The sequence below is a fragment of the Sinocyclocheilus rhinocerous genome, unplaced genomic scaffold, assembly GCF_001515625.1.
Source record: "Sinocyclocheilus rhinocerous isolate Xijiao unplaced genomic scaffold, SAMN03320098_v1.1 scaffold889, whole genome shotgun sequence".
NCBI lineage: Eukaryota > Metazoa > Chordata > Actinopteri > Cypriniformes > Cyprinidae > Sinocyclocheilus > Sinocyclocheilus rhinocerous.
The window spans coordinates 2,624,055-2,639,907 of record NW_015638024.1 but is presented as its reverse complement, the minus strand read 5'-3'; the positions used below and the strand labels follow the sequence as shown (position 1 = coordinate 2,639,907).

Genomic DNA, 15,853 nt, shown 5'->3' with positions numbered 1-15,853 from the left:
TAATTTCACCTTCAAATTAACAGCTAATCCTAGAGATTCACATACTCTTGCCGCTCACAGATATGTAATATTGGATCATTTTCCTGAATAAATAAATTACAAAGTATATATTTTCATCCTATTTGTTTGATTGGGTTCTCTTTGTCAACTTTCAGGACTTGCATGAAAATCTGATAATTTTTTGGGTTACATTATTTATGCAGAAATATAGATAATTCTAAAGGGTTCACAAACTTTCAAGCAGCACTGTATATATTTGTTAGGTTAAATCACTTATTTGTTCATGTTAGTCGTTTCACACAGGTTTTAAATGACCAGGAGGCCTACAGAATCGAAAAACCTCAGTATACTTGTAGTTAGTCTAGTGTGTAAAGGCCTGTTCACACCAAATGTGATAAACATCACATGCAAAAACTGTATTCACAACATGATTAAATATTCTTTCAGACCAAATAAAAAAATTTATGCTCTATATAATATAAATGTAATCTGGACAAACTACATCTGTCGTGTTATATTGTTCATTGGATGTGAACTTCAGAATCTCACAGAATAGGTCAGAATAGTAATAGGCCATCTACTACTACATACTGTTTATATATATATATATATATATATATATATGTTTGTATTTAACCACTAGCTTTGTTTTATTTCTTTCAGTGAGTGCAGATGAGGACTGCTTGTGGTATGTGGACAAAAATGGCACCTGGCACAATGGCTTTGATTGCCCACTCATAACCTTCTGCTGTGGGAACTGTCACCACCGTTACTGCTGCCTGGATGGCTTCAAGATGATCACCGAGGCGGGACAGAAGCGCTGCATGCTGTTCCATCTCAGGTACACTTTTTAAGATTCTAGATTATTGACCACTTAGTGGCCTAAAGAGGCTCATTAACCTCACATTAGACTGCCAAATAAAACTAATTAAGTATAACTGTTATAAAAGAAATGCTTAATCTTAATGGTGAAGGTGCTGATTGCTAGACCTAACAGCAAGCATTTTATTTTGCATTTATTCATTTAGCAGATGCTTTTATCCAAAGCGATTTTTCTGAGTTTCTCCCAGAGAAGTCGGATCATTCAAAATTGGTGTTGTCTTTCCTGACAAGTTTTCTGTCCTGCCTCTCTCAGCCCTTCCACTATAGCTGGCATTGCTTCATCGATCCTGCTCTTTGTGGCTGCTATAGCAACCATGGTCTGTTGCTTCATGTGTTCCTGTTGTTACCTGTACCAGCGCCGCCAGCAACGTGGCAGAACTCCTTATGAAGGTAAACGCAATAACTTTATTCTCTTCACAGTCCATCCTGAATTTATTACAAATACATAAGAATTAATTAAAAATAAACAAAGTAAATATCGGATTTTTGCAGAGACACATGACGGTATTATATGTAATATTTAGCATGTATCTGAATGCATTTTTATTTTTTTATTTATTTATTGCTGTTGGGTTGCATGATATACAACAACTATAAATACATCAAATCTTATATACAGTACACTCACGTAAAGCTGGATATAATATCAAGCAAAACTCAACTGCTTGATTGTCTGTATCATCGAAAAATGTAAACTATTTTATAGTACATTAATATACTAAAAGTTGTATAAATAAAACGTAAAGTACATTATCGCACAACTCTATTTGTAAAGTTGGATATATATTATATCCATTTTTTCAGTATATAACTCGCATTATATACTATATAGCAAATCGCAACTGCTTGATTGTTTGTATCATTGGAAAATGTAACTATATTATCTTCCAGCTCAAGTCTCCTAAATGTGGCTATAAGGCATGAAGTTATAAAGAATTATCATCGTGATTTTCTGTAAAGCTGCTTTGAAACAATGTGTATTGTGAAAAGCACTATATAAATACATTTGACTTGATTTCTTATGTCTCTTTTTGGTATTACAGTTGCATTGCTCTTTGTTGGCATACTTATTTAACCACTGGCTTCTTATTGCAATACCATGGCTAATGTTCAAAATGCTTGTTTGCATGAACTGATTCTTAAGAAGAATAAAAATCATCACCTACTAACCTGAGTCTCAATTTCAGCCCAGCATATTCCAATGGCCAGCTATCCTGTGGAGCACATGTACGATGCTTCTGGTAAACCCATTGGACATCCTGATTATCTTGGATATCCAATGGTGCCGCAATATCCAGGTGTCCCCCACCAGTATCCTATGATGCCCCAAGGTCCTCATCCTCCTAATCCTCCTGACGCAGGATACAGTCAAGCAGGTATTCAAATGGCCTCTGTCAGAGATCACATACTACAAACAAAGGTCCCAAAAGGGGTTCTTCACAGCAATGCCATAGAAGAACTATTTTTGGTTTTCCAAAGAGGCTTTCAGTGAACGGTTCTTAAAAGAACCATTTTTTCTTAGTGTGAAGAACGTTTTAATAATCTGAAGAACCTTTTTCCACTTTAAAGAACTTTTTGTGCAATGGAAAGTTTCCATGGATGTTATAGGTTCTTCATGGAACCATCAATTCCAATAAGAACCTTCATTTTTAAGAGTGTATAGTGGAAATAAAAACACCACACTTGCATATAGTAGCACAGACAATCATAACACTTTTCTCTAAGTTGTGTTATTTTTGTTTTCAGCTCCTCCGCCGTATTCCCCTCCCCAGTACCCAGGGCACTGAAAGAGCTGAAGTCCCTCAGTGAGGAGAAGATAACCCATACAATGGGTGATGAAGAGGGCCCATGCTTGTGTGGAATCCCTTGTATGAGAAGCCGTTTTAAAAATGATTTATGTTATTTATTTCTTGATTAATTTGTGGAGTGAAGCATGAACTGACCTCAGAATTGCCTCACGCGTCTGAGTGTTTTCTTGTTTGATGTACAGCTTTCATGTGTCACTAATCTGCGTGTCTCCTCCCACTTTAATCCAGCAACTCACAGACTCAAAAGACTGCTTTAAATGTGCCATTATGTTTTGTCCAACTCTCCGAAATGGACTGTTAAACATGACTGTCCTGCAGAAGAGACTGGCTGCCAGTTCTGATTCATCCAGGATATCGTTCTTTGTTCAACCAAATGAGAAGAAGCTTGTGTCATTTGCACTTTATTCTGCAATAGACATGCTTAGCTGTCTCTCCCAGCTCGTTTGTTCAAAATGTATTTATTTGACCACTAATTTGACCATGTCACTTGCATCATTAACATCAAATCATGCTGTATGCTTTTCATGTCTTATAGACTGCTAACATACAGACATGAGACGTAGATGTCTTATAGACCGTTAACATGCAGTATGTAAATAAGAGAACTTACATTAAGAATTAATTTCATGTTTCATAGCATCCAACCAAACTTCATTCTGTGCATTTGCAGGTCGTCAACTGTTGTTAGATCTGGCTTGAGCTGTAATGTTAACACCCCTTAGATTTGCATGTCTTTAATTGTATCTCATGCTACGAAGGCCTGTTGTCAAGGGAATAACTGTAATGTTTGCATTCAATTAGCTGTCCGTCTGTGCATTTTTATTTGTTTCAAAAAGCTTTTTGATCTATAAAACATTTCAGTCATTTATGTTGTTTTGTTACATCTTCACAGTGAGATAAGTTTAAACAAAGTCCCTTTACTTTTCCCTCCAAATTCTGAAAAGGAAATCTGAATAGTGATATGAAAACTCCCCCCCCAAAAATTGCAAGATATAAAAATCGAATTGTGAGATAAAAAGTCGCAATGGTGCGGTCATATTTACCATTGTTTAGTGAATTTTTGCAGGCAAAATTTTCAATGTGAATCCACGCATTCAGGAATTTCGCATGGGGGCATAAGATTTCCTAATGCCGATTTCACATCGGGTTCAGTTGGTCATATGAATTCGCAGCGTTGACCAATTGAAATCTTGGTTTGAAAGTGACTTCTGTGTGAGCTGTGCTTCATACATTGCTACACTATTGACAACAAACAACGGACCTTTTTTGCTGACAAATTTTTGCAGAAATTTCACTAATGTGACCACACATAAAGGCGGGACTTCCATTGCCACCATATGGAGTGTTACAATTTTTCCCATTCATATTAACACGAGTGGACCTTAATTAATTTCAAAGTTCATCATAAATGACACTTTTCAATGATAAATTAGAATGTAAATTAAAAGAACATTCTCATTAAAATGAGTATCAGCTTAAAATAATTCATCTGGTACATTTGGTACATTTACTTTAAAATGATTTCTGCTACCTCATCTCACATTTGTAAGATTAGTTGTGATGCTTTGTTCATTGTTTAAATAACTTGTTAGTTATTTAAATTAATGTATAGTTAACAGTTTTGTTTTTACTATATATAGCATATGCTACTGTATTTGTCACTTTGGAATGTGAAGTACAAATAAGAAAAGGATCTATAAAGATGAATTTTTACAATGTGGAATATTAACAGGTATTTTCAACTTGGGGAAAAAGGCAATTAATAGGCTACTAGTGTTTGTACTTGCACTAATCATCCTATAAGAAAGGTCTAATTGAACAGACTGGACAAGGAGTATTGCATTATTCTCTTTTTACAATAAAAACAGAATTGACTTTGCATGCTGTCTCCATTAATGCAGTTCCTGAAATCAGCATTTTCCTATTGTCATTATTTAATGCTGCCTTATTTTTACACATCAAAATGTTGTAATATATCAAAAATATTTTATAATATGCCACAAAATAACTGTAGTGTTTTGTTAAAAACATTTAATGATAGCCATTAAAAAGTAGGCTGAGCAAGACCAAAATAAATAAAAATGACAATAAAAACAGAATTGACTTTGCATGCTGTCTCCATTAATGCAGTTCCTGAAATCAGCATTTTCCGATTGTCATTATTTAATGCTGCCTTATTTTTACACATCAAAATGTTGTAATATATCAAAAATATTTTATAATATGCCACAAAATAACTAGTGTTTTGTTAAAAACATTTAATGATAGCCATTAAAAAGTAGGCTGAGCAAGACCAAAATAAATAAATAAATAAAAATGTGTAGTCTGGCTTGCTTCCATTTACTAGGATGAAACATTATCACTTCAAATTTATGAATAGCCTAGGCTATTCTATTGAACCACATTAAACTGATTCCTGGAATAGCACAGCAGCCTATTATAGTAGGCTAGCCAACATATTTCTATAACATTCTATAACATCACTGGAAACATGTTGTCAGTACTCCAGGAATCCTGATTTCCTTAGTGACCAGGAAGTAACAGTTTGTTTCTGGGATGCTTTTGGGTTTTAGTAAACCATAGCCTTCCCAATTGCCTTTAAAGGACTATGTACCCCCATCTAAATATGGGCATGTGCTCGCGATGGATTTCAAGGAATGTCCGAGCACCACAAACTTGCGCTGACAGTCCATCGCGTCTCGCGCTGCTCCACGCGATTCTTTCACATCCAGAAAGGCTTCAGTTTGACTCTTTTCATCCTCCTTCATTTTAAACTTTAACTGTTGATGAACAGTTTTTTAAAAAAGGTTAAGTAAGTGGAAAAACACGGTGATATCCTCAGCGAATTCTATATTACTCTGTATCACTACTGAACGCAATGTCCCGGAGGAAAGTGAGGGGACTCACGAAAACCGGGCGACAGGTGAGCGAGGACCCGGACCTCGACAGTTTACTGTCAAACCTGTCGCCCGAAGAAATGGAGGAGCTGCAGAAAGAAGTTTCCGTCGTTCCCGATCCAGATCCGAGTGAAATAATCGTTGTGGACCAAACGGATTTAAAACCAACCGCGCCACTTAAAAAAGAATCACAACAAAGCAGCCAGACCGATGACTTCAGATCCCGCTTACAGAGGAACCTGTCAACAGAGGTAAAATATTCACTACCTTACAAGTTCATCTATGAAAATGTGAATGACTGAGTTTGAACCAACATGCTTAATGCAGTAGGAGCTTGAAATACATGCAAAACAAATCAATACAAATAATGTGGTTTTCTGGGCAAATATTTCCAAGTTCTAGGGTATTGACAGATTTTTTTCAATATAGATTTATGCCTATATCATTTTAGGACTCTTGTATGTCTTTAGCGAAAGTCACCATATTTTTACATCTTGCACATATTTGTACAACTTTTACAAATTACTTTAAATGTAAAAGGGGTGATGGGCATAAATGTTTACTTTTTGAGGCATGATACAAACAGGAGAAATAACCCTCCTAAGATATATTTAAAGGAGATATATCTATCTTTGGATGTTAAGTCTCTTGAAATGTTGGCCCGGTTGAAGTTCCTTGGTTGATTGCTCCTTTGCTCACTGCCTTTTAAGGATAAGTCTGCCAAGGCTGGAGCTTTCCAGTGCAAAACAGTGTAGCTCACAAATCAAACACTCAGCCACTGTGCAAGTTTACATCTTCACTGTGAAACATCCAGTGTAAACATCCAGTGCTCATGCATTACAGGTTTTGTATAACCATCTATGTCGAAGCACTGTCTTCAGTTGAACATTTTAATATTGATATGTAGGCCTAAGCTACTGGCATTTCCTTCAGTCGGCTCCCCCAAAACAAAAAATATAACACATGTTGCATATGTCACCTTGTTTGTCCATAATTCATACATGTTGAATCCTCAGGGAGAGCCGAAGAAGGAGAGCCGGAAGCAAGAGTACCTGCGTAAGATGGGCCTGAGCCAAGAGAAGAATACCTCCGCGTCTGACAGCAAAGATGGAGGGCTTCAGAGGACCCCCTTCACCTCTTCTTTCTCTAAACGTGATGGTAGAAAGGAGGACAGGACCCGCAGAGTCACAGAGGGCAGCAAAGATGACAAATTTGGCCCATATGCCCTTTCTAGGAAGGACGAGGAGAGTGAGAAGCAAGAAGAGGTGAAGGAACAAAATGATGGGAGTAAATTCAAAGATAGAAGAGAGATGAGCGAAAGTAGCAGCAGCAAAACCAAAGAATTAATATCCAAGCTTCAGGAGAAGAAGGAGGATAGTAAAGAGAAAAACAGAAAGGAAGACAGTTGGAAAAGGGAATCTGGGGAAAGTAGAGCAAAGGAGATGATTTCTAGGATAAAGGACAAAGAGGAGAAGGAAAGGGAGAGAAAGGAAGAGATTAGGAAGAGAGAGGAAATCAAAACTAAAGGCTATACATCCAGGTTAGAGGAAAAGCAAAATCAGGTTCTAGAAGACAAAATGAAAGAAGAGAAGAAGTTCAAGGAAGAAAACCAAATAAGAAGGTTAAGCGAAAAGGTGAAAAAGAGCCCTATGTTGGAAGTAAAGGGACTTCCTGAAAATAAAGAGAAAACACCGGAAAAAACTTATGAAAATGTGTGGAAGCCACAAGAATATAATGCAAAATCAAGCAATAAGGGAAGAGGGGATGTTCAGAAACAAAATGAAATTGAAAATGAAGTTCATGAACCCATTAAGCAAGAGAAAATTGGAAACTGTGTCTCAGATACTATTTCAAAAAGTAAGACAAAAGAGGAGGAAGAGGAGGATGAGTCGGCCAGCATGTTTGATGAAGATTTGGAGAGAGTTCGTTGCAACGATCTGAGCATGACTGATCTCAATGTGAACAATTCAGAGGTCATAAAAACCAAAACACTTATTCAGTTCGCAGAGGCCTTAAAAAACAACACACACATCAAAGTGTTTTCTTTGGCTAACTGCCGTGCCGATGACCACGTGGCTTATGCTATTGCCGAGACCTTACGAAATAACAAAAGCATCACTAGCATCAATTTGGACTCCAATCTTCTTACTAGCAAAGGTGTTATGTCCTTGATCCATGCCCTCCAACACAACTCCACACTCACTGAGTTACGCTTCCACAACCAGCGACACATCATTGGAGGAAAGTCCGAGATGGAGATGACCAAAATCTTGAAAGAAAACACGACTCTTCTGAAACTGGGCTACCACTTTGAGTTAGCTGGTCCTCGTATGACCATGACCAATATTCTTAGTCGCAATATGGACCGTCAGCGGCAAAAGCGACTGCAGGAACAGAAGCAGGCACAAGCCCAAGGCACTGGAGATAAGAAAGACACATTAGAAGTTCCAAAACCCGGCTTTGGTAAAGGCTCCCCGAAAGCTTCGCCTAGACCATCTCCTATAACTTCTCCCATACCGTCACCCGCCCCGTCACCCAAGTTGACTCATAAGAAAAGGGTCAGTGGGCTTGGTGGTGGACCACCTCCGCCACCACCACCACCTGGAGGACCACCACCGCCTCCACCGCCAATGCTAGACGGAGACTTCCTGAAGAACTCCCTGACGCCCATGTCACAAAGGAAGCTAGACGATAGGAGAGTAGGAAGAGGAGGAGCTAAAAACTCAAGGGACCAACTTCTGGCTTCCATTAGAGGCAGCAATATAAAAGAGCTCAAAAAGGTAGGAAATTATATTTTTTTAAATGCAATAATATACATTTTAAATTGTAGATTATATATTTGTAGATAATAGTAAAAAGGATTTCATATGTAAATAAAAATACACATATGCATTTTATATATATATATATATATACACACATATAAATGCATTATGTATGGATGGATGGATGGATGGATGGATAGATAGATAGATAGATAGATAGATAGATAGATAGATGTTGAACATTTGAACTCACCATGAATCATATTTTTTCATAGGTTGCATTACCAAAGCTCTTGCAATAAGCCGGCAATGCAGAAAGATAATTATGGGTGAAGAAAACGGCAGGAATGAAAGGACAGACATCTCACAGATCTTGAGAAGATCATTACTCAGAATCTTCCATAAAAAGTCTTACTGCTGCCCTATAGTATGGAAAACATGCAAGGACTCGTATATATGGTGATATTCAACTGCTTCTACCCAGGAGTCTTTGTACAAAATACACTGGACGATAGAAAGAAATGGAAGTGTGGTGCAGTCATGGGTGCTCGGAGGCTTCAGTGGCCTATGGAACTGCAGAGTTGATGCCTTGCTTGTCATTTGCACTAAATGAATAATTTCATATGATCGATTTACTAATGTGTGTTGATACAGTATGTGTGGATGTTGAAAAGATGTTTGTTTCTGCAGTCGAATTGGATCTTCTTATAGCTGACTGAATTGAACTATGTAAGAACAAATAATTGTCTGGATTTTGTCCTAGTTATTTTGGGTTTGGGAATCTCTGTTGTAAAAGCTCTTGCTGATCAGGGAATAAAGGTGGGATTCTAATAAAAAATTACAAATAATATATAGTTCCATGGTACTGCGGAATTTTTAATACCTTGTTTTGAATGATTGGGTGTGAAAGAGAACAGGATTTCAGCTTTCAAGAGAAAGCAATGGATAATCAGATCTGTGAATATGACTGTGTAAACATACAATATTTATTTTGATTTATTTTGAGTTTTCCTTTAAAATTGCATGTAATCCATTGAGTTGATAAATGTTAATCACTGTAAAGTGTTTTTTTTTTTTTACCATCCATTTGTAATTTATCAAAAAACATTAAAAATGTAGTGAGTTTTTACTTTGGGAATGGAAGCAATCTCTGCACATAATAAAGGTTCATGTACCTCACGTGCTTTGAAGACAATATATTTTCATGCTTGTATGATCTCAGTCTCTTCAAGAGCACATCTAGTAAAAGCTACAATTGAATGTTATGCTAATTCAATTTGTGTTAGAAAATAAAATTAGTTTTGTATGAATATGCCAGATAAAGATATGATTGGTCCATTGGATTTTACTTTATTAATTTCAGGTCATTGTGAGAAAAATATCAGAATCATGTTTGTTTCATCAGTGTTTCATCTATTTATTTTTTATTGGATTTCATCTTGAAACTAGTTTTAGTTGTAGTTATCACTGGTCTGTTAACATCAAAACAAACTCCTTCAAGGGGTACTCCACCCAAACATGAAAATTCTGTCATCATATTATCTTCTTTTAAGCTTCATATAACCTTATGCAATACTGACCTTGTTAATCTTTTTCGTTTCCTCCAATCTAACTGAATCATTGTATGAGGACATAAAAATGCACTAAAAGTTTTAGAGTCTAGTTCAGAACCATAGATAGAATGAATGATTCTAGTATTAGTGAATACTAGCTCTTTACATGATCACACAGATCCTAATAAAGGGCTGTTGCTCGCTTCCAGAGCTACAATGAGCACCTTGGGCATGGAAAAGTCAGTGATCTAATGCATTGTTGCAAATGCCACATAATCCTGCTTAGCTCATTTGGTCACTAGAATAAAGAACTATACATGAAGGCTATGTAGGACGGTCAACGAAAAAGAACAACACAAGAACACACTTTTTATCTTTAAAGCCACTTGTGAGGTAACACTGCAAATTACATCCAACTTGGTCACAGGTTACACATTTAAAATCTTTTCTTGTAGATTTATACTCTTCAAATAAATGGCAGATGCTTATTGCAGTGCATAGATTATTGCTTTTAAAGTAAAGCGTAGATTACTTTGTAATTGCTGGATTGCAAAGGTCTGTTGTTCATCATTTTCAGAGCCCTTCAGAAGTGGACTTCTCCTTCAGAGTTTGAAAGTTGATTGAATCGAAGCAAGCTAGTTTATATTTTGATTGCCCCTGACTAACCCTCAGCACTGCTGAAATGTCTATATTTGGTCATTTCTCAGTGCAGGCTCAGTCTGCATCTCATTCCTTTCCCTTTCCTAATAATGGAAACATAGCCAACAGCCTGTCGGACTCAGAGCAATGACTTAAAGGCGACATGAGGGAGAGAGAGAGATTCTTGAGTTCTTGTTTTAATGCAGAGCCATCTACTAATTTATAGTGTTGCTCCATCTCCTCTGGGCCCAAAGAAGAATCTCTACTATAAAGGACAAGCTCAGTTTTATTAGTCACTTGACAACTTTCATTACATATTGCGAGATACTAGAAGTTGAAGTTTTTCAGGCATAATTGTGATATATAATCTCAATTCCAAGTCAAAATGAGCAATAGCCAAATTTAAAAGCACAATTAGGCCTACAGCTTCTTATATCTTATATTGTTTAATCCCAGGTGAAAACAATGAGTGGAGGCCCTCATAGCCTCTGGACGAGGTGGAGCTCACATGAAAAAATATTATAGTAATTTATAGTAAATACTATAGTGTTTTTGAACCATACTATAGTAAAGTGTATTATACTGTATATATTAAAGTATTTATCTATAGTATGGTTCAAAAACACTATAGTATTTACTATAAATTACTATAGTATTTTTTCATGTTAATTCACACATTTTGGGGACCTCTGCTTATTATCGCACTGTCAATGGTTGCAGTTGGTAGAAATACTGCCACTAGAGGGTCCTCTGTACAACGATCACAAAGAAAGAGACCGCAAAAGAACACGCGAACAGCCTGACGTCACCCGCAGCAACAGCACGTGTCTGATTACGTCAGTGCGAACAGGAAAAGAACAAAATGGAGGAGTACGCGAGGGAGCCATGGTGAGCCGACAGCCCGAAACTACTTATTGTTTTATACATTTTAAACAGTTATATATCTGTTTAAATAGTCTGGTTAGTTGTCAGGCTGTTTGATGCTCGAATTATCGTGATATGGTCGGTTTGATGGACGCTACTCAACGCGATGTCCTTCAGTGAAGGCTTCATGCTGTCAGTAAAGCACATGACCTTGTTCTGCCGGTGTTCTACCTCCCATTAAAACAGATGGTAGCATAATTCGATAGCGAAAAGTGCTACCTATCAGATTTTGCTTCTAGCATGATATCAATAAGGTGTGAGGCTTTATTAACATGTACACCTACCCCAACCCTAAACCTACTCTTATAGTAGGATAAATACAGTGTTGGTAGCATAATCTGATAGGTAGCATTATCTGTCAGAACACCGGCATCCGTGATCAGTTGATTTTGTTTTTATATTATGTTGTCTAATAATATATATTATTTAAATGTTTGAGCTATTAAAAAACAGAATATATATAATTTCTATTAACATATGGGCAGCGGGATCTGTAGATCAACCGACTAGCAATAAGACGTGAAAGCACAAGCACTAAAGAAATGCCTTTATATTTTATAAGACTTGCTTTTTGTCTCGTTTATTGGGACACATTATGAATACTTGTTCGAGTAGGATTTTCATGAACAAAAATGAAGTCATTTTTAGAGGTGTTCCATGGTAATACCATATTGTTATTGTTTTTAAACCGTGTTTACCAGAGTACTTTTTTTTGCATGGGTGGTTAGTAGGAGAGGTGTGCTTTATTTACTGTTATCGTTCTCATCATCATGACCTCTCCTTGTTTCTCAGCCCCTGGAGGATAGTGGACGACTGTGGGGGCGCCTTCACCATGGGGGCCATTGGTGGAGGGATCTTTCAGGCCGTCAAAGGCTTTAGAAACTCTCCTTCTGTGAGTGATTCTCCATGCTGATGATACAGTGATGCTGTATTATTTTAGTTTAACTGCATGAAGTTCTTCTTGGGTCCAATATTAAGATGACATTGTTTTTTTGTTTTTCATCTGTTTAGGGAATGAATCACAGAATGAGGGGTAGCTTGACAGCCATAAGGACCAGAGCGCCACAACTAGGAGGTAATGTAAAGTTCAAAGGTTATCTATCACATGGTTGCCACATGTATGCAGAGTGATACACTCTGAAAAACTAAAACGTTTGGGGTCAGTAAGATTTATTTATTTATTTTTTATGTTTTTTAAAGTAAAACCAAAGTGGCATTCATTTGTACAAAATAAAAAACTAATACTGTGAAATATAATTACAATTTTAAAATAATGTTTTATTTGGAACTTTTCAGCAGCCATTACTCTAGTCTTTTAGTGTCACATGATCCTTCAGAAATCATTCTGATATGCTGATTTGGTGCTCAAAAATGTCTTATTATAATCAATGTTGAAAACGGTTGTTGTGCTTCATATTTTTGTAGAAACTTACATTTTGTTTCAGGATTGTTTGATAATTGGAAATGCATTTATTTATTTGAAGCTTTTATTTAAAATTTTTGTAACACAGGGCTCCAGACTGCGCCTAAAACTGTCGCATTTGCAACCAAAAATATTTATTTGCAAGTGATATTTTTGCTGAGATCGCCACTGACGACTATATAAATTTACATGTGATGACTTAAAAATGTGCAAGTAATGCCTTTTTTCCTGCTTGTTTTGCGATCACATCTTTTGTTATGTTGACGTAATAAACTGAGACGATGCGCTTCAAAGTTTTAGTGGAAAAAAGACTTTCAAACAGTCTTCATCTCTGCCGAACAGCAGCACTGACGGCACTCTTGCTGAAAGCAGCTCCAGTTGTGGCAGCAGGAGAGAGATCGAAAATTATGGAGACATGCGAAGTAAAAGTGCTGAAAAGCAGTGTCTATTTTGTGCACAACTTGAACAAACTACAACAGGCAAAACTGTCAGCTGTGTGGACATTAACAGTATCGTTAACAATTCTCATTTAGAATTGATACTAATATGGCTTTGTCTTATCAAGATCTTTGGTCTACATGCTGTGTTCTGTTGCGTGAACTTCATATTATTTGTAGCGTATCTTATCTGCCGTCCAGTAATCACAACAAGCTTTGTGCTCCGTTACCTTTTAATAAACAAAGTATCAGCTTTAAAATTCTGCTAAATTCATAATGAAATTCAAACAATAAATACCCTTTTGGCACTCTTTACTGTGGCATGAGCAATCGCCTTAGCACCTCAGGTCAAGCGGCACGTGAACCCATCATATCTTTCTCTTTACTACTATAGTACATAATTAACATGAATGGACACCAAAGGGTATATTATAACATACAGTACAACTTACTGAAATGTCTCATGAAATCACTCATTCAATGTGTTTCAAACTGTGGAAGACGTGTAAAGCTTGTAAATAATGCCACGTAACAATATTTACCTCAGAATAATCATTCGGCGTGCATATGCTCATCAGTCAGCTAGAAAAAATAACTATAAAGAGGAGCATTTTGCTAAATATATGCACTATATTACATATTCATTACGTAACCTGTTGTTTACATGATAAGAAAGAATGCAAGGAGCTAAAGATAAAATTCAACACCACCTATATAATTGCATGTTACTAATGAAGAAAAACAGACTGGACGTGTGCAAGACATATGACAACATTTATAGGATTTGAGGAGGAGCCCAAACTACACTCAATGGCCAAGTAATGCTGACATAGTTATGTTCCATGATATTGGCACTGATTCTGTGTAATAAACAAAATAAACAATTATTTGTGACTGAGTGATATTCAGGATTAATATATTAAAAAAAAAATGAGTAATGTATAATCTGGATTAATTGTCCATAATTTGGCCATTTTGAGGTTGTCAAGATTAGCAGATAACTGAGTCTTAATAGCTAATTTTTATTTATTTATTTGTTTGTTTAAATTAACCATTTTTTCCATTTTATTTATTTATTTAGACGTTGTCTGCATCACACATCTTGGTTTTACTTTAAAATATATTACACAATACAAATGATTGTCAAATGCTTGTCATCGTTAGGAAGCTTTGCTGTGTGGGGTGGCCTCTTCTCCATGATTGATTGTGGACTGGTGAAAGTGAGGGGCAAAGAAGACCCCTGGAACTCGATCACAAGTGGAGCCATGACAGGAGCCATTTTAGCAGCAAGAAGTAAGTCCAAACCCAAAGAAATGTGGATAATGATGTGGTCATGTAAGTGAGTTAATACATATTAAGCGCATTCTTCTTTTTTTTTATTATTATTATTTTAAAAAATAATAACATATGTTTATGTGTGTGGTATTAATCTTTTGTCTCATCACAGATGGGCCAGTGGCCATGGTTGGCTCTGCTGCAATGGGAGGTATACTGCTTGCATTAATAGAGGGTGCAGGAATTCTGATTACAAGGTTTGCCTCAGCACAATTCCCAACTGGTAAGTGTGCAGAGTCATCCTTTGAAACTGAGTAAAACTTTTTCAAATGTGAATATTCAAAAGTAATATTTAAATCATAACAGAGAAGCCAACATCATCTTTTCTCTACAGGCCCACAGTTTGCAGAAGAACCTGCTCCCATGCCTGCTTCATCATTTGGAGACTATAGACAGTACCAATGAGAAGCCTTTTAAAACTCAAGGCCTTTTCTTATTCCATGAACTCATCTAAGACACTGAGGTTACAGTGTGGACCTCATTCATCAACAGAGCATGCCACCAACCACGAATGACTGTGACAAAGGGAATATGAAGGGCAAACACTATTGTTCCTGTCATTGCGTTTGTTTTCAGTATGCCATTTGCTATTCTCAGCTTTATCATTGGCCTGTGGGTCACCCTCTATTTAAGTCAAAACTCAGTTCTGTGTTTTCATCCACATGTTCTGTGTTTTTGTTTTTTGTTTTCTGATTTTGTTGCTAACACAGCTGGAAAAGTTTGATGAAGCAATAGGTATACTGTTTAAGTCATGCTAGGTTGTTGAAGTTGAGCCCCAATCAATTGGCTGTATAAAGTGTGTGTGTGTGTGTGTGTGTGTGTGTGTGTGTGCGCATAAGAGTTTAATACATGCCTGTGCACTGATCGTTTGCCTTAATGTAAACTTTCTCATGGGCCTCAACAAGATCGTATATACATATTGGAGATTTTTATTGGCTGTTCCATGCCAAACCTTCTCTTGCAGAATATATTCCTTCACGTTTTACTTTTTGAAGTAGCTATTTATTTTCTAGAAGTAAAACTTTGTCGTTTCAAGATGTTATGCTGTATTGTACTTTAAGTATAATTATATAATTTCTCTACAGTGAATGTTAGGAGTTTTGATCACAAAGGATGCATCAGAAAAAAAGGTTTATGAATGGAGAGAATTATTAGTCTCTTCTGGTGGATATATGAGCCAAATTAAACTA

General features: G+C 36.6%; 3 protein-coding genes across 4 annotated transcripts in view; all 3 read left to right on the top strand.

The window, feature by feature from the left end:
- Positions 1-4,528, top strand: part of LOC107749490 (protein shisa-4-like) — an 8,591-nt gene extending 4,063 nt beyond the window's left edge. Inside the window, exons 2-6 of one of the 2 annotated variants that reach the window (XR_001641037.1) lie at positions 664-841; positions 1,136-1,272; positions 2,070-2,258; positions 2,629-2,750; positions 2,919-4,528. Coding sequence is in view for 1 of the 2 variants with exons in the window: in XM_016564665.1 (XP_016420151.1) it covers positions 664-841; positions 1,136-1,272; positions 2,070-2,258; positions 2,629-2,669 (545 nt within the window). In the remaining variant the exon portion in view is untranslated. Of the gene's footprint in view, positions 1-663; positions 842-1,135; positions 1,273-2,069; positions 2,259-2,628 lie in introns of both variants that reach the window. The other variant, XM_016564665.1, reaches the window with a different exon arrangement.
- Positions 4,529-5,384: 856 nt separating this feature from the next.
- lmod1b (leiomodin 1b (smooth muscle)) lies at positions 5,385-9,348 on the top strand. Its single transcript, XM_016564658.1, has 3 exons — positions 5,385-5,838; positions 6,604-8,367; positions 8,628-9,348. Exons 1-3 carry the CDS (start codon positions 5,569-5,571, stop codon positions 8,652-8,654), a joined length of 2,061 nt encoding a protein of 686 aa, XP_016420144.1. The 5' UTR covers positions 5,385-5,568; the 3' UTR covers positions 8,655-9,348.
- Positions 9,349-11,237: 1,889 nt separating this feature from the next.
- LOC107749485 (mitochondrial import inner membrane translocase subunit Tim17-A) lies at positions 11,238-15,853 on the top strand. Its single transcript, XM_016564657.1, has 6 exons — positions 11,238-11,432; positions 12,261-12,360; positions 12,480-12,543; positions 14,493-14,621; positions 14,776-14,886; positions 14,998-15,853. Exons 1-6 carry the CDS (start codon positions 11,407-11,409, stop codon positions 15,066-15,068), a joined length of 501 nt encoding a protein of 166 aa, XP_016420143.1. The 5' UTR covers positions 11,238-11,406; the 3' UTR covers positions 15,069-15,853.